Raw genomic sequence first — 19678 nt, forward strand, 5'->3', positions numbered from 1 at the left:
CAACAATATATATGTGTTAATTAATTACCGTCAAATGTCGATGTCTTGAGAAACATTAGGACAGTTTAGGCAATAATTGATTTTAAATCGCCTTCATTTTCCTTATTGCCTACCTACACATCGCCCTTCTTATAACCAGGTTGATTAGCCGTCTGAAAGAAAAATGCAAGTGTTGAGAAAAAGAGAAATGAAAAACAACACTCAATGCGCAATATTATGCGAGTAGGTACGGGCAACCTCACATCACAATCACGGCACGCACGCAGCGGTAATGGTGCTGTGGCGTAAAGTTAAATATCAAAAGTGCTTAATGATAGGCCTTCTGGTTGGTTACCTATACTAGAAGCTAATGGAACCGACAATGCCACCGCCAGCAGTGGTCGTTTCTGCTACTACTCAAAATTTTGCAATTTGCAGATTTCTTGCCGAAGGTGCACAACTTCACTCTATTGCATTCATCCTCTCAACTGGGTTAAATATTATCTACAGTGGAATAGTATGCTCAGACTAAGCAATTGTAACATGTCATTCGACCATCTCGATGATATTTATCTACATCTACACTTTGAATAACTTATCCACACTTTGAAAAACATGTTATACAGGCTGGCCATTCCCTTAGATGAGCTTAAAACAAACTGAAAAGGTAAAATCGGTAGTTTATTATCAGATGCTTCGTATTAATTGAACCAAAATTTTAAAATTGTTACAAAGATTCATCTGTGGTGCAAACTGCCAACATAAAGATCTCCATCTTGGACGTTGCCCGCAAGCGCCTCCACAGATTTTGGTCAACTTTTATTTGCTTGTGGAAGCTACGTTGCCACGACCCTCTGGTTCTAAGGTCCGTAATCTTTATCTTTCGTTTTTTCGAACAGTACAATAAAATATTGAAGTTTATGGAAAAGAGTAGATTTAGAACCCAAGGATCCCTGAATAATAAGCAATTCTTATTTAACCGTTGAATGCCAGGGCAGTCGCATTTGAGCCGCACCTTCTTGATGAACAGTCGTGGGCTAGTTCGCTTTGGTAGGGCCTGCTTGCAGATACATGCTGCTTTTTATAGGGAGTGAGTGCTTGTAATGGACCCCTTAACGACTGAAATTTACTTCAGTCGCTCCGCTAAAGCGAGTTTTCTTCTGCTGTACCAGATGACAAACAACAGCAATGTGTTTCGTACATAAAACTTGCCAGAACATCCATTTTTACTACTAAATCAAGAATTTTAAAATGATGTAGCTAGTATGCCTATTTATGGCCATCTCCGGGTCCATACTACGCAACATCGAGTGTGTACATATGTGAACGTATTCTATGGTCCCCTCCATTGATTTACATGTGCATTACCACATGTTCCTTGTGCCTATTATTGACCTGCCTCCTTGTACGCTAACAATAAGCCCTTATTTTATTTTACAAATTCATTAATATAACCCTAAATTCCTGTTTCCCAGTTCATGACATGGAACTGCTGTCATAATATATGCAGCAACTAATCCGACGGAAGTTTGCAGGAAATCTTCGATTCCAGCGTTTAGTTTGGAGTCTCGTTCAGGGGGTACATTATACGCACGGTGTCCACTCAGAAGTTTAACAGAGCGCACTGACTGTCAAGCCGCACCACATCCTAGGTAGCCCCACCTCAGGTCGTACCCCCTCACTTTAGTCGATGTCTGAATTAGAACAGTGCACAGGCTACACTATCAGCTGAACACGCAGGCTCTGGAGGTCGATTGTCATCGGAGGACCCGTGGAAGTGCGAGTATTGAAACTTATGAGGACCGAATAGAGCATTGTTTTTGATAATATAAATATGCGAACTATGAGATGCAGCAGTTACCCTACTATCACTGCAAAAACTTTTTATAGGAACATCCCGAGGTCAAATTTCATATAACAATATATTTAGTTTCGATACAGTGAGATAATTTCTGTGTGTGTGTATGTATGTATGGTAGTTATGTTATTGTTATTGAATTTGATCATGATCGGATGATCCATTCGATCATGATAATGAAAACGAAGTATTGAATCACAGAGATGATACGAGATAATGTTAATCGTACGATACGCTACAAGACTCACGGAGTTGTAACCGCGGTTTAAATAAAACATCTAATCAAATGTTTGGGAGTGCATATTCGAAACATAGTCCATATAATGAGTGCGCCAATATTAATATTTATTTTTTTGTTCTTCTCTTTTTTATTACAGGTAAGACGAATTTCAATTACGACAAGACCAGTTAAGACGAAACGCAATACCACCCTCAATGCCTTCCCGTACATACGACTTGTGGTAGCAGCAATACAACGTTTGATGGTGACGCTGGATCGAGGTCTGTTGCGAAATCTCGGTTGGGTTGATTCATTGAGCAAAGACCGTTGTTAGGAGATGGTATGGCCTCCGGGGCTACAGCACAGGCTAGCAGAGAAAGTGAGTTTCTTGGCGCAAGTCTTTTTTTCGTATTGCTTCTCAATAATTTGAGTTTTTAGCTATCGATGATGATGTATACGATATTTGTGATCGTTTCACGGTCTTTTAGTATGAGAGTGCTCATGGTTAAAATGACAGTTCAGTGCAAACTATATATGAACTCACTAAAGTAACTTTTTTATGTAAAACGTCAATTGATATTTAGTATATTGAACAAAATAATGTACCCGTCGAATGATAGAAAATATGCTAGGAGAAACCGCCAAATGTTGAACGGCTAATTTTGTCGCCTATTGTTGAACTCCCATAAGAAATGCACGTGCGTTCAATAATAGGCGAAGAAATTAGCCGTTCAACATTTGGCGAATTACCCTAATTGATTTATTTGAATCGCAGTTTGCACATTTTAATTGAAACTGAGTGTGTTTTGACCATAACTTCGTGTTCAGGCCATAACTTTTAATCCCATCGTATTTTGGCCATAACGTTTGATCCCTGTCTTATCTGGCTCATTTACAATGTAAACGGCACAGGTCGAGTCAAGTACACTGAAAGGAGCGGCATGGTAAAATCTACGGAATCAAGGGTTAAATTAAAAACATTTTACCACTTGATTTGTGCAGACTATAGTTTGCACTTGAATCAACTATGACTGCAGTTGATTTTACTATGCCGTATTTATTAACATTTTATGCCGAATTCAACTACATTTGATGTTTAAAATACTATGTGCAGATGTAAATATGGCATACAATGCACAATGTAGAACGAAAGAAAAATTGATTCATATAGAAAATTGTAAATCAGTATAATATGCCCCCCATAAGGCATAATATGCCCCCCATAAGGCAACTCCTTGATAACTTTTTACTTTTCAACGCAATTTATGCAAACTTTGTGTTATTTGGTAGTCCAGGAAGTCGCAAGTGCATTACCCGCGAGTAGTCATATAAAAATATTACAGATAACACGTAATAAAGCTTTCTTGAAAAGTCGCGAAAAATGGATTTCAACAAGTGCCTGGGCAATACGCCCCACCTTAGCCAAAGACGTTTCATAGCCCTTCATTAGTATTTTATCAATCCCATAATAAAAAGGTTACAAATCCGCTTGACATTAAATACCAACATAGGTCCATTTAAGCAGGTGTGAATTACATTTCAATATTTTCCATACAATTTGGAAGTAACTGCTGCAGGCTCGCTGCGCTTGTGTCCAGTTGGTAAGAGCATATCGTCCTGCATACACTGGGGCGTTTTGGACAGTGAAACATGTTTTCGAAAATCGTTACATTCTTGAAGATGGAAGCAATTTTATATCATACTAGTTGACCCGGCAGACGTTGTCCTGCATAGTAGGCGAGAATGTGCATTCCGAACTGCCCATGTAATGTTCGCATAGGAATCACAATTTTAGTTATTCATGGTTTGCTCAACTTTACTCGTACTGTTCCCATTAGAAAGTATCATATAAACCCGTCGGAAACTATAATGAATGTTTCTGCTGAAGAAATGAAAAAAATCCATCCAGCCGTTTTCGAGTTATGCGGATACGAACACAGACCATTTCATTTTTATATATAAGAAGATTAACCACTGAGAAAAGTTATTTTGTTGCCTAACTGAGTGTTCCAGCGCAAGTTTTGTGGACAGTATGCCAGAGTCGCTCCAGAATGTTGAGCTCACAAACATGAAAAGTTACATCAAAACTGTAACTTTTTGTATTTTGCTATTATTTTCATTATGTAATACAAAAATACTTCCACATTCACATAGTATGATGGGTTTACAAATACTTATATATACTTATCTATCCCCCTATAACTAAAACTTGATTAGTTCTAGCAGGTAACTGTTAGAATTCGAAATGAGCGAAAAAGTTCGTTTCGGCATCGAATTAGAATACTACACCACCCTTTCATTACTATCACATTGGCAACCCGTTAACCAAGACGAACCTTTGCCATAAAACCTAACCCCCAGATTCCAATAAAATTCCGCAGGAACTCGTGGCGAGTGCAGAGGTGTTCTCGGCTTGCAGTGGGCGAGTGACTGCATCATCAATTCCTTCCCATCCCCGATGACCGTGAGGACGTGGCCAGCGCCGTTATCGACCTTTCAAAATACTAGAGTTCTCGGACTGTGCACATTGAGGTTGGAGTGCAAATCCCATGCTTCCATCCATTGGTTCCCTGTGCCATTGCGATTGTTCTGGTCGATCACGGAGTAGCAACTACGAAATGCACGGTCATCATGCTCATGCTCATGCTCAGAAGTCATTCTGTTGAAGGCGCTTGCTGCCAAATGTTGAATGTTCTGCAACATTAGAAAAAATAAATGTTTTTAATCTTACTCGCATGCTTTAGGCAGTCCACCTACCAGGATTATTCTCCATTATGTTTTATTAGTTGTTTGATGCAAATTAGATTTAATTTTATACAAGTAAAATATTTTGAACCTCTATCCGAAGCACATAATCAACAAGATCAAGATGGACGCCGTCTGAAGTGAAGAGATTGCTTTTACTGTTGACAGTTTAGTCATCATGACAATTGCTGTAGTTATTTTTACTATTTCTTGAAATATTCAATTTAAACACGTTCATGTAGTTATTTTTACTACAAGACTATTTTCAGTGTACGAAACACTGAAGATGGCCTTACAGATTGCAAAAAAGTGAGTGACACTCATACACACCCACAGACATTACCTCATTTTGCGAGCTGGGTCGATTGATATATAATATTATAGGTCTCCGGGCCTCCTATAAAAGTTTGTTTTAGCAGCGAACGTATAGGTACTTATTTTGGACCAGCATCAGGTATGTTCAACCTGCAGCATTATTTTAATTTTTTGTTCTCGATTTTTAAATAGTTACAAGTTTCAAAAAGTTGATATTGTTGAGGACGTTGACCTCAAATACAACAATGCATCGACTGAGAAAATAAAAATAAATAAACTTATTACCCCACAACATCTTCACAAAACATCCCACGTGTTATACAAAATATAAAAAATACACATACACACTATGATGCCTATGCTTTGTGTGTGCGCCCTTCGACCTCATAAAGTGGTTTAGGGAACATCCATGAGCTACGTAGCGCTTAGAGGGGTTGCCTGGAAAGTGATGATCCATACTCAATTTCCAGATAGTTTATGCAAAAAGTGTGACATAGGGGGGAGAATTGAAAATGGACAAATTTTGCGTTATGAAACTAATGGATCTTCCTTAATAGTTATAATCACATGATCCTATAGAAAATAATCTACCATTCAGTAACGGGCATTGCTATGAAGAAAGCTTTTGAGCTGTGCATAGTGTGTATTACGAACGATAATTACTTGCTGTATCAGCTGCTCTCACAGTCATAACATGTTCTACGTTCCTATTATGGCTGATGATCAATGATCGTTAACAGTGACTTCTTCTGAAATCATATAATCAATGGAATTACATTCCATTCTATAACGTGATAAACGCACATAATTATCATACGCGATAACCACAGTGTGTACTTTGGTTTCAAATCACGACGTAGTTTTACGTCGAAGATGTAGTACAGCAGGTGGTTAGGGCAATGCTTTATCTGGTGGACCAATGTTAAAATGTACTTTGTATTCAAGATCGCTAAAGGCTATCAGCAGATCAAGCCATCGACAGCTCTGAGTAAAGAATGCTGACATTGCATCCCATTGCTGGGACATCGCCGTCTCACAACTTTGCACTCATTAAGCCATTCCACATTTTATAACTATTAGTTTTGTTGTCAAACCAAATACTGTATATGTAATGTAAATTGCTTGGCATAAAATATTCTACACAAAATTATAAAATTGTCCACCCGAAAATTTTGAGAGCTGTATTCGAACACAGCCACTTTGAGCGTGATTTGATTTGTAGCTGCGCATATTATCACTACGCTACGAAGGTCTAGTCAAATACTCAATCATTTGACATAATCCAGATTCATCTAGTACTCATACTACATCATGATCAACTGCAAAATGCATGATCGATCCTAATCTTGCATTATCAGTATTGTAGTAGCATCTGGCACTATCTCAATTCATGAACTGAAAAGGAACAGATAATAAAAATTCCTACCATGACATTGAATTGTCTTGAGAATCACTTTACTTTTAAATAAAACAACTGTCTAAAACGAAGTTCCCAAACAGAAAAATAGAAAATAAAAACCTGAACAATCCTCCTAGCGGTGTTAGTGCCTTTCTCGTGCCAAAATATCAAAGTAATCCGTTTTGCCCATCTCTACATCGAATGCCACTTGTGGCAAGAAAATTGAATAGGAATAATTGCCTAAACGGTAAGAAATATTTAAGTGAGTTCTAGAATCCAAATTGTATCTTGAGCTCGTAGTCCAATGAAAAAATGAATAAATTTTAAAAACGCGTTTGAAGCATAAAAATAGTATTTGAGAATGAACTTTTGAGCCCATAGTCCGATCTGATCTATTGCCAACAGGAGACAGATTTCCCCATCGAATGCATGTTATAGTGAGCAGCGAAGAATTATGAAAAAATATTATTCTAAATCAATTTGCTCGCAACATATTGCATTCAAAGGGGAACCATGTTTTATTTATTACTATTGGGCTGCATTAAACAATAGGTTTGGAAATTATGATCATATAACAGTATTTTACAAAAGCAAAATACGCTCCGAAAACTAATTTACAGGCTTATCCACAAGTTGCCAAGTGTGTGAATTAATCTGGATTTTAATTAAATATTAAATGTGTCCCTAAAATTCATGAGAAAAAAAATCCCCAAAAAGTACCATTGTTGCAGAATTGTTTTCAGTTTGAGAAACCCTCAATTATCAGAGAGATTTTCCTTGCTTTTCCCCTTGTATATCAAGTGTCAGTGACTGATCGCTTGGAATGAGCACCAGCACCAAAATGGAGCAATGAAGAAGCTGAAAGGTTATCTGCGGGTAGTCGAACCAGTATCAGTTCCATTCTTTCATCTCCGACAGCAGCCTCTCCAGCGAGGAAAGGTCTTTCAGTGCGATTCCACTCGGTTAGTAGTAGTAGATGATCAAACAAATGAAGACAGCAATTTAATGGAGATACTACGCTGGTAGGACATAAACTTGTCAAGAATTGCAATTCGCTTCGAGTATTGAATACACACGGTGCAGTGTTGAAGTGTTTCGTCCGCTCGCCGAACCTTTTACGTATCTATAGTGTCATATTGTGCGCTTGAAATGTGGATTCGCGATAATTTCACTCCGCCAGCGAGAAGGAACAACCTAATGGCTGTGAAGGTAATGGATGGGAAATACGACTGGATACTTTTTGTCAGACAGGAAGAGTCTGGCCAACACTAATTAAATTTCATTAGTGGAATTTGCCGCTAACCGGATGGTGCTTTTCTTTGTGCTGCAGCAACTGCAAGTAAAAACTCGAACAATATTTATCTATCTAGCGGCGATAGTGTCATCAACCTGTGTGACTTGTTTTTGTCATAACTTTTGTATAGAGCAACCGATTATATTCAAATACAACGGTAATCAATTGTGTAACATACAACGCACTCTCGTATTTTTTTACATGTCTAACATTTGTTCCCCGAGTGACGTTGAAACTGTTTCTTTCTAAGTCCATTAATGATGATCCAACGAATTGCTGGAATCCCGGTTAAAAATATCAAGTGTTTACGGCAAAGTTGTTTTTAAAAAACTTCTGGTTTAAAAACAAATAAAAACGTATTTTTGTGAAGTGTACCTATTAATGTGGGACACCATTTTTTCACATATTTATTTTTAAATAAATGGACAAATCTAGACCAACATTTGAAAAGGGCGTAACGGTCAAATTTATTCCTTCTGATTCATTGTCCACATATATAGCTATATCAAATAAAGTAGGCTGCTTTTCGTAAAGCACGCAGGATGTTCACGGAGTTCTGATCGTTTTGTTTTGCTTCGTGCAGTCGGTATGAAACTAAATTAACTAAGTGCGTGTTGAATAGTGTTTTTTATATACTTCGCTCAATCTACGCGCGATCATCGGAATGCTTTGAGTAACTTTTATATAAATGAAACTCATTGCACATCTTATCGTGTTTCATTTAGCAAGCAGAACGATCGCGCGATCATTGAAACATTTTGTTTTGCTTTGTGTGCTCGGTAAGCAAATTTATTAGTGCGCGTTCGATTGAGTTGTTGGTTAATCAGGCTCAAACTACAACCGGCACATCATTCACCAAAACGAACCCCATGTATCCAACACCCCAGTGATTTCTCGTGGAAGTGCAGATGACTCGTCGGCTTTTATCAAAGCAAAAATCACGTGAACATTTTCCTTCCTGTTTCTTAACTGACTTGCATCTGGACACGGCAGGCGCCGGTATTCCTTAATATTTGGTCACCAGTTCTTACATAATGAAGATGATGGCATACGAATCTATTTTCACAATTTTATTAGGCAGGATCCATAAAGTACGTCGCGCATAAAAATGTAAATTTTCAACCACCTTCCCTTCACCTGTCATAAGAGGAGTTTGAACAATCCCATTGAATTCCACCACTTAATTGTATCCTGATAGATACGTATTTCGACCTCAACAGTAAGGCCGTCTTCAGTGTCTTGTACTTGACTCGACTTCCCTTGTTCGTTACGCTTTTTGTATAATTTCTCTAAAAATGTAAAAATAGTCACGCTTCTCGAATCCCCTCTCCTAAAAGCGTGACGTACTTTGTGAATGGCAACTTATCTTCTTATATATAAATATGAAATGAGGTTCCCTTTGTAGCTATTCAATGTAATGTATGTAGGTACATACTATGAGTTGGTAAATTTTACGGAAAAAGTAGACACATTTTCAAAATAGAATACCCCACTCTAGAAGGGTCAAATGAAATCGAATCGCAGAGCATCATCAAAACTTAAATAGTGAATACAAAAAAAATCTGCTGACTAATTAATTTTGGGCGAGACGGAAGTCAACGGGCCAGCTATCTAGTATCTTATGAAAATCACTTTCCATCTTAACAATAAGAAACCACAATGATTAAATTTTGTTTTTCACACTCCTAAATAGCGATTTAAATATCTGTATAGACGTACCGTATTACCGTATAATAATAATAATATTCGTAATAATAATAATATTCGGAAAATTGACGCTAAAAACTTTGTTTATAAAATCAGATATGTCATTTAGATTTTTTTTTAGTTTTTTAGGGATCAACCCCTTTGCGAAATGTAGGTTCTTCGACCTTTTATGGCAACACAACATAATCCCATTCACTTTCTTGTAAACCTGTCCCCCTACCCTATCAATTGGTTTCAGTTCCACATGTCGTAACAGTCCCGCGCCTATCGTTAAAGTGAACTGTGTTAATTTAATAGCGTTTCCTCTTCCAGCTGAAACCCATAAAATGCCTACCGTACCTACGTGATGGCCCTACCTTACACACCTCGTACAGATTCCCGTTACTCGGTCAGTAAGTTGCATGCATAGTTTGCAACAGCTCAGTCTCAGCAATCAGTACTGAATGCAACAATAACCGCTTTGCTGATACTATGTGCATTTCCACTTACTTACCTCACCGTGCTAGTCGCGTCGAATTACAATGCCAGGGGAAGGTATCATAAACAAAAGTGAAACGAGGTATACGAGTAATGTCCGCAAACTGCTATAACAATAAAATATGCTCCATACACTACGAGGAAGGGAGTGAAGAAAAACGAGGAAAACCTTACTTGAGAAATATATTATGTATTCACAATCACATTGCTCATCATGCGAAGATTTGAAAAATGCTTGAAAATAAATCTGTTAACTCGACACATAACGTTTACGTATAGTCAATTTACGTTGTACATATGCAGGGGACCGTCCATAGTCCAGCAGTAATATGCGCGGCTGCAAAGCATGATGAAGCTGGCTACTGGCTCCCGGTTCTGTCAAGGAAATGTTCCGGTTGGAAATTTTCTCGAGTTCTCGGACATTAGAGTGTTTAGCCACATGATGTTGGGGCCCCCCTTAGTCGTGCGGTAAGATGCGCGGCAACAAAGCAAGACCATGCTGAGGGTGGCTGGGTTCGATTCCCGGTGCCGGTCTAGATAATTTTCGGCTTGGAAATTGTCTCGACTTCCCTGGGCATAAAAGTATCATCGTGCTAGCCTCATGATATACGAATGCAGAAATGGTAACTTGGCTTAGAAACCTCGCGGTTAATAACTGTGGTAGTGCTTAATGAACACTAAGCTGCGAGGTGGCAATGTCCCAGAGGGGAATGTAGTGCCAACGAAGAAGAAGAAGAAGAAGAAGAAGCCACATGATGTACGAATGCAAGATTGTAACTTGACCTTAAAACCTCGCTACTCATATCGAGCATATTATTCCAAAAAGCAAAAAGGTGGATTACTTTTTTGTACACACATACAGACATCACCTGAATTCTTCGTACTTCCAGCTTTCTATCAGAAGTTTATTGTTGAAGTAATCCTAAGTGTATACTTTACTTTACATATACATATACATTATTATACTTTACATTGGAATAAGGGATAAAAATAAGAATAGAAAGAGGAAACCCCCCTTTATTTATAACGCAATGACCGATCGTTATCAAATGCAATAGCGACCTACAAAACTTTATCTCCTTTCGAATGCAACTTGTTGCGAGAAATGAAAACTATATGAAAAGTTGGTTACAACTTTGTTTATCTTTTGTGCACACACGTACACACATATTCACGGACAGACAGACATTTTCCTAGTTCGGCTATATAGCACTATGGGTCTACGAGCCTTTTATAAAAAATTTGTTTTCGGAGTGAAATGATGGCCTTTCGGTACAACTTTGTTGTACGAGAAAGGCAAATATATCACTTAGCCTGTTGAGATTACGAGCTTTATAACATGATAAACGGGTGCTTGATACTTACGTTACTCATGTTATTTTCATTCAATATTATATAACGTAGAAACCTCGTAATCTGAACAATCTGAATCGGTGATAAAGATTTATTTGCAAATTGCGTAACACAAAATTGAACCATTCTCAATCCCCTCTCAAAATTATAAAAATATTACTGAAACCAGCTATTTCGTCTCACAAAGCGTTGCGTCTCACTTGGATCAATTTATTATTATATATTATCTATTATCATTCAACTTGATCGCGAGTGAGATACTCACTTTTCAAACAGCAAAATTGAGAAAGAATCCAATAAAAAAAATCAATTTCAATAAATCAACACGCTTACCTGTAGTGCTTTTTCTTTTTTATAATCAGTTGAGGTAGGCTAGAAATTGAAGAAAAGTGAGAATGAAGATAATCAGAGTGGAAAGCAACGAAGTAACCCATCTATTTTGTTGTTGCAACCAACATAAAAGAAAAGTAGGTATGATGTAGTTCCCCAGACTGGTTCCTCTTGGATCCAGTAAACAACTTGGAGAATTGTGGTGCAAACAAAATGATCAATGGGAACTGAGGGTAGTACGGACTTACAATGAATATACATTTTTTTCTAATAATGAATTGCAATTTAGGCCGATACAAATATTTAAGAACTATTTTGTCTACCCCCCTCGGATTTTCTTTGTCGAAAAAAAATATTTTAAGGGGGCAACAAAATAAAATTCGGATAATTTTGAGGATTTTCAAAACATTCTTTAACAAATCCGAGGAGTTTTTTTATTTTATTCATTTTAATGTTTATTCTTTATTACCCCCCCCCCCTTGACCTTTCGGAGACCAGTAGGAGAAAAAGTTAATTAAATATTTGTAACGGCCTTATTGACAATAAGAAAACATTAGGACTCAATGGTATTTGTTGATTACTTTTTGTAAATTAGTGTATTGGTTTTGATCGTTTTTAAGATATTGATTTCACTGTTCTTTTAATTTTGCAAAACTCAGAGGATTTAGGTTTGAGGTATTTCAGCTGCTCATCCGGGTATTTGACGTCACGAACGGTTTGTGGTAACATCATGCTTGAATTATGATTTGTCAGGGAGCATCTTCTGGATAGCCAGAGCAAACAAAAAGTATAATTAATAAATAAAATATTGATAACAACCCATTAGCACTATATTACGCCAAATGGTGATATAAGGCCACTATACTGCTATTTTAAAACTTATAAGCATTAAAGTAGCACTATATGACCGATTTGGCGAAATATAGTGCTTATTGGTTTCTTGAGAAGAAAATATGTTCGTGCCTTTTTCGTACAACACAGTATTGAAAGGCAATAATTTCACTGCAAAGTCTAGTTCAATGGATACTATTAGAAAAATTGACGTGTGTGTATGGTCAGTTTATATCTCACACTTGTCTCGAGTACTTTATCAACTGATTTTGAAGCGACAAGCTGGATTCGACTAACACCGGTGGCCGTTTCTACTGAACCTGACTGTTTTACCCTCATCTCTCCTTATCGTTGTTTCCGGATTAGATTGTTTATTTTACTTTGTTTCACATCTTTCCACCAGTTTTTATCGCGAATCCTAATTCAACTGGGGTTCTGCGCTTAGAAGCGGCTGGGAGAAAGGAATGCTAATAAATTCAGCAGTTTTGGAAGCATTTCCTGTTTAGTAAAACATGCTGGAAAGAGCGACCAAACAAGAAGCGGAAACTTGCAAAAATAAATCAGGTTTGGTTTATTCTCTAACCACATATTTTTCATGAACATAATAATTAAAAAACCCTGATTAATCCACCTAGCGGTGATGGTGCCTTTCTCGTGCATTATAAAAATAGTATTTTGGCCATAACTTCCGAGCCCATAGTCCGATCTGGCCAATTTTCTTTAGGAAACAAAAGGGGAGTATTCTGCGTCGAATGCGACTTGTTGCGAATAAATCGGTTGAGGATAAGTGCCTGAAAAATTAGTGACATTTTTCTACTAAACTTTTATATAAAAAGGTGGTATTTTGGCCATAACTTCCGAGCCCATTGTCCGATCGGACCAATTTTCAAAAGGAAACAATGGTAGAGTATCCTGCGTCGAATGCAACTTATTGCGAGTAAATCGGTTGAGGATAAGTACCTTAAAAATGAGTGACATTTTTTTTTTGGGCGGGACACACACACACACACACACACACACACACACACACACACACACACACACACACACACACACACACACACACACAAACACACACACACACACACACACACACACATACACAGACATCATCTCAATTCGTCGAGCTGAGTCGATCGGTATATAACACCATGGGTCTCCGGGCCTTCTATAAAAAGTTTGTTTTTGGAGCGATCATATAGCCTTTACCGTATACTTAGTATACGAGAAAGGCAAAACTATAAAAAAATTAAATAATCCATTTTTAGAAGTTCTTCCAAGAGTTCTTCTTATTCTTTCTTTAATGACATTACATTCTCAAGTGAGACATGGCAGTCTTGCAGTATTGTGGAAACTCAAAGGTCATGGACGATTAAAATCAAGCACGTGTTGAACATATCGAACTCATCTTCCTAAAATCATGCATTAGTGAAATTATCCGTTTGAATCGTTGCAGGGTTTTTGTGGTCTACATTGTTAAAAAAAAGTGTATTGACGTTTTTTTGCATATTGGATATTCTTGCAAATTAAGTGCGTGGATTCCAAGATAAGTTAGAATTTTCAACTGGAATCGAACCTAGGCACCTTCAATATGGTTAAGCTAAAAAAAGTCGTATTAAATCAGTAAAATAGGAATTTCAGACGTTTATTTGGCAGTTCTATCCCTTAGCCTTGTAATGAAACCTATTATCTATTATGCCTCGGTTAGATGGCTCAACTGAGATAAAAATATCTCCTGATGATCACTAGCAACAGGCATCCCTAATAAAAATCGCAAAAGAATTACTATAGAAACAATCGTAACAGTACGTGAAATGAATGGTCTTCTTCTTCTTATTTGCTTTCCATCCCCTACTGGGACATTGCCGCCTCGCAGCTTCGTTGAGCGCTTCCACAGTTATTAACTGCGAGGTTTCTAAACCAAGTTACCATTTTTACATTTGTATATCATGAGACCAACACGATGATACTTTTTTGCCCAGGGAAGTCGTGACAATTTCCAACTTTAAAATTTCCTAGACCGGACCGGAAATCGAACCCATTCACCTTCAGCATGGTCTTGCTTTGTAACCACGCATCTTACCGCACGGATAAGGTCCCAAATGAATGGTAATTAGGCCGTTACAAATAATTAATTGACTTTTTGTCCTACTAGTCTCCGAAAGGTCAAGGGGGGATAATAAAAATAAACATTAAAACTCGTCGGATTTGTTAAAGAATGTTTTGAAAATCCTCAAAATTATCCGAATTTTATTTTGTTGCCCCTCAAAATATTATTTTTTGGCAAAAAAACAATCCGAGGGGGGGGGGAGACAAAATGGATTTTAAATATTTGTATCGGCCTTAATACAACAAACTCTATTGTGGCTCACAATAGAATCCCACGATAGAGCTTATTGTAAATGGCATTTTTACAATAGAAAATTGGGGTTGTTATGTATCTTTACAATAAAAAGCCGATTTTTTTCTTTTATTATCATTCTATTGCCAACATTTTATTGGTAAGGGGCTGTCTAGATATCACGTGGACAATATAGGGGGCGGAAATGCCGACGGTTCAAATAATGTATTGAATATTCATATAACCGTGGGCAGCTGGGGGAGGAGGGTATCGAAAACTGCCCTAAACCTGTCTACGTAGTATATAGCCCCTAATAGAATCTATTGTGCGTCTATTGGAATAACAATACGCAACTCACTTGGTATAATATTAGAACAATAGAGTCTATTATTCACAAATAGAAATAATTGTAACCGGTTTTATAAAAATTTGATAATGCTGCATTGCATTTTTTTAACAACTTCGTTCAATTGATCGATTTGCCTCCAAAGTACGGTATTTCATCGCCTCCCGCTCTCTTATCCGTTATCGATTCTTTTCTATGCCTGAGTACTGTCACACTTTTCGATTCTAATCGCTTTCTAAGAATAGCTTGCTCTCACTCTGATTTTCATTTTTCATTTTCCACTTCGTACCACATGCCAATGTCGAGCATTCAAGTATGTATAGATCCAGTCTACGAAAGCAAGAGCCATCCGTAGGCACTGGTACGAAGTCTAGTTTACATTCAATGAGAACGGACTGAGAGCGATGGCCTAGCCTGCCTGTCACCAGCCAGCAGCGTTCAGTTAATATGCAACGACTTGACTTGGTGCAGCTGCTGTATTGGTGCAAGTCTCCCCCATACCCGACTGCATTGAGCTGCAGTCGTCGATTGTACAGGCTTAATGCGAAACACGCGCCAAGTATCTCTTTACCAAATTGCATTATTTGGGTCACGAACAAGCATAAGTTTTGCGAAAAGTTTACTTGACCTCTTTAACCACAATAATGTATGTATTAGCCTATACTCCATTGCACAGTGACGTCACGCACGACTTTTGACAGGTACTGGTCCTGTTGTTAACAGACGACTTTATTTTAATTTTGAGATACTTCTATCATTCTTCGGATTTTCTGATCGATAATTACCTAAACTTATCGATAATTACCAATATTTGAATGCGGAATGTGCAGAATGTCTTCAACATCGTGAAATATGCAGATTTAATTTAGATAAAAAAAAAATCTAAGTCCGAAACGTAAACAACAGGACCAGTACCTGTCAAAATAGTGAGGTTAGGTTTGCCGCGCGCAATGACCTATACACAGTACGTGAGGAAAAAGGGTTTCCAGGACATATCTCGCGCTTAGTTTCATAGGGGCGTAACTGCATTGATCGATTTCTCTTCGTCGATGTTTTCTTTTTATTATTGTACCGAATTGCGCTAGCTTGTCGATGTTTTAATGGTTTGGTGTGATAAAGGATGATTGTATCTTGCACCAGTATCAATAACCACGGTTGTAGCTTTTGAAACAATTGAGTTATTAACAAAATATAAAATCGATTAAGAGAAATCGATCAATACAGTTACGCCCTTATGAAACTAAGCGCGAGATATGAAACTTTTCCATCTTGGGCTTCTATGTTTTTTATATTGCCGAACAAAAACAATTTTCTCGGTATTTTTCTCGTACGCATAATGTAAAGATGTGTTGAAGAAATGTCATTCAAAAAAACAAATTTTACTGGATTATTCAAGGTCGAGTTTTTATACCATTCTTTCAGTTCATCGCAATGATATAATGTTTGTGTCTGCGTACATGGATCTCTGTATGGGTGCTTTACAATGTTACATTAGATTTATAAAACTTTTGATAGAAGGCTCTGAGGCCCTTTAGTTTTATATCAATCGACTCTGTTATCCTAATCATTTTTGGCGGTTATACCGTTTTGGCTCAAACTCCGAACATGACTCATATTCCGAACACTGGCGTTTTAGCACCCTGAAATTTAAACTTTCACCAGTTCAGGATTTTTGTTGAAACGGTATAAAACAATTAAAATGAATAAAGAAAACCGACATATAGACATATAGACATTTAGGGCAGGTCATAACGCTTTGGCACAGTCCAGACCGACACGGATGTTTAGTCTGCGGATGATCCATGATAAATTCTAGGAATACAACTTGCAGACTCACCTGTTCTGTTCATGGATTTCAAAACAGTGTACGATTTTTGCCTTTCTCGTATATTAAGTAAACGTAAAGGATATACGATCACTCCAAAACCAAACTTTATATAGAAGGCTCGGAGACCCATAGTGTTATATACCAATCGACTCAGCTCGACGAGTTGACGCCACTTTTAAGGTTTCACCTCCGGCGTCTGACAAGGGCTCAGTGGAGGGGCTGGGAATCGAACCTATGACCGTCCACTTATAAGGCGAACGTTTAGCTATGCGATCCCCAGCGTATGATTCATCCAACCAGATTCAGATTTAGAAATATGTTTAGCCTGCTTCATATTCACCCATTATGCTTGTATGAGGGAACTGGAATGGGTTTGGCCTTTTCACTTAATGTATTTTCCCGGTGGTGTAGTATGAGCATGGTTGCTACTCCGTTATTGCCAATTCAGCTATATTACACAGAGAACAAACAGATAATGTTTAGGACTTGGGACTTTAGATCTTCAATGTGTAAAAACTTGTGACCAAAAATCAAGCAATACCAGGGCCGGCCGTGTCTGAATGCAGGTCAATTAAGGAATATAATATGAAAAGGAAAATGTGGACATGATTCTCACTTTGATGAGAGCACTTTCACGAGAAATCACTGGGATGTTTAATACATAGGGTAGGTAGTATAGCAGTGTTCGTTTTGGTAAATCCGGCTTACGGGTGTAGCGTGTAGTTTAATCAAAGTTAAACAAAAACACAATCGAACGCGCACTAATGAATTGTCTTACCGACCGCACAAAGCAAAACACAATATTCCGATGATGGCGCGATCGTTTTTCGTGCTAAACAAAATACGATAGGACCCTAACTCTCAACTGCACATTTTTGCCCGACATAAGAGAAAATAAGGGGTCGTTCAAATTTTGACAGATCATACAGCACAGCATAAGAAGATAATTTTAAAATGCTTATAATAAATTCTAGATAAAATGTAATTAAAATCAGATTGATTTATTATTATTATTATCTTTATTAAAGAGGTAAGAATTGGATTGATGTATCATACGGAAAAAGTTCCGAACTGTATGATAGACACATTTTTAGGAAAAATATAAAAAAGAATGAGACAGGCTTCCAAATATGCAATTCAGAACGTTTTCCGTATCGTACATCAATCAGATTTTAATAAACTACAAATTGTCTAGAATTTATTAAAAGCCATTTAAAATTATCTTCCTACGCTGTGCTGTAGAACCGTCGTGTGTCACCTTATTACTTTTACTTGGATTCGTCTATACTAGGTAAGGTATACAAAAAAGCGTGACAGAGGAAGTCTAGAAATCTCAAAAAGTAGTGGACGTCATATTTGAATCACCCCTAAGATGTTTATCTTCGTTACATGCATTTTCCGGGAGTAAAAGCTGTTTCGTCAATGTTAATTGGTAATGCTGTGCGGGTAGAAGAAAACACACACACACCTACACACGCACACACAGTTATCATATCAGTTCGTCGAGCTGAGTCGATTGGTAAAGGCACTATGGGGATCCCCATACAAGCGAGCAGTCAAAATAAAATTGGACTTTTAAAGTGATTTTCCACTTAGTTTTAGCTGTGTATGGTCGAAATAGCATGAATATACAATTTCCAACCCCCCTTTGGGGATCGTCTATGAATTACGTAATTATTTTTTCATAGGTTCGATTAACGTGACAAAGCAAACCTATTTGGGAAGTTGAAATTTCGTGCGTTTTCTTAAGGAGGAGAAGGAAGGGGCGGGCTGTACAAAAACTAAGTTCAGCAATTTATGGACATTATGGCGGCGATCATGTTAAATGACATTAATTTCATGACATTCCGTGATATTTTTTTGTTCTCACTCTCATGCCTCACAATTTGTATTTAGAACAATTTGTTTGACAAAGTACTAGGATCTGAAGGATCATAAAGCATTAAATGTTAATCAAATAATCAGAATTGAAAATAACTTTTGAAAAAAGTTATTAGCAAATTAGAAATCGCAATCCCATGACATTTTTACGTGTACAAGTTATTCAAAAAATGAGATTAATATATTCTCAAAAAATGTGGACATTCATTGTGGAATGTAAGAATGCTCCATTCTTCCGAAAAGCAAAATTCTTTTAATTTAAATAACAACACTATTTGAATTACTTTTGATTTGTTTTCATGATTTCTACAAGTTATATACAGCATCATTCTTTTTCTGTGTCAAGGTTTAAGTCTTCAATGATATTTTCTTCAATTCCATCAACGATGGAAGATGAGATAAATTCATCTAAAGTATTAGAAGATAAAGAACTTTTGAAAATCTTCAAATATTACAAAATTACGCATGGCATAAGAATAACTAAGTGAAAATTTTTTCCAACGTCTCCTCGTTATCCAAATCGAGCTTAAAATGGATCTGATTCATGTAAGGCACGAAGGAAAATGTCAACATTTGCCTCTCTTGATCATTTTCTTGCATTATGAGTTCTAAATTTCTTCAACTGTTTATATTGACTTTCCGCTGGTTGTTCAGCCAGTGAACCTCAAAGTGTAGATGAGTGAATAAATATTTCCCTACCATTAGCCAGACATTCATGAACACTAGCAGGAATTTCATACGCTCCGTTCTAACTAAGATATTGTTCGTCTTTAC

General features: G+C 37.3%; 1 protein-coding gene across 7 annotated transcripts in view; it reads left to right on the forward strand.

Annotated features, from left to right (window-relative positions):
- LOC134212608 (protein Atossa) overlaps window positions 1-19678 on the forward strand; it is a 256321-nt gene that overhangs the window by 213473 nt on the left and 23170 nt on the right. For 3 of the 7 annotated variants that reach the window (XM_062690613.1, XM_062690615.1, XM_062690614.1), the window contains one exon: window positions 2215-2436. The exons of 3 other annotated variants lie outside the window; for them this stretch is intronic. In XM_062690613.1, the coding sequence (XP_062546597.1) occupies window positions 2395-2436 (42 nt within the window). In that variant the 5' untranslated portion in view covers window positions 2215-2394. Of the gene's footprint in view, window positions 1-2214; window positions 2437-7698; window positions 7726-19678 lie in introns of those variants that run through there. One more of the 7 variants, XM_062690612.1, reaches the window with a different exon arrangement.

This window comes from Armigeres subalbatus, chromosome 2 (genome assembly GCF_024139115.2).
Source record: "Armigeres subalbatus isolate Guangzhou_Male chromosome 2, GZ_Asu_2, whole genome shotgun sequence".
Classification (NCBI taxonomy): Eukaryota; Metazoa; Arthropoda; class Insecta; order Diptera; family Culicidae; genus Armigeres; species Armigeres subalbatus.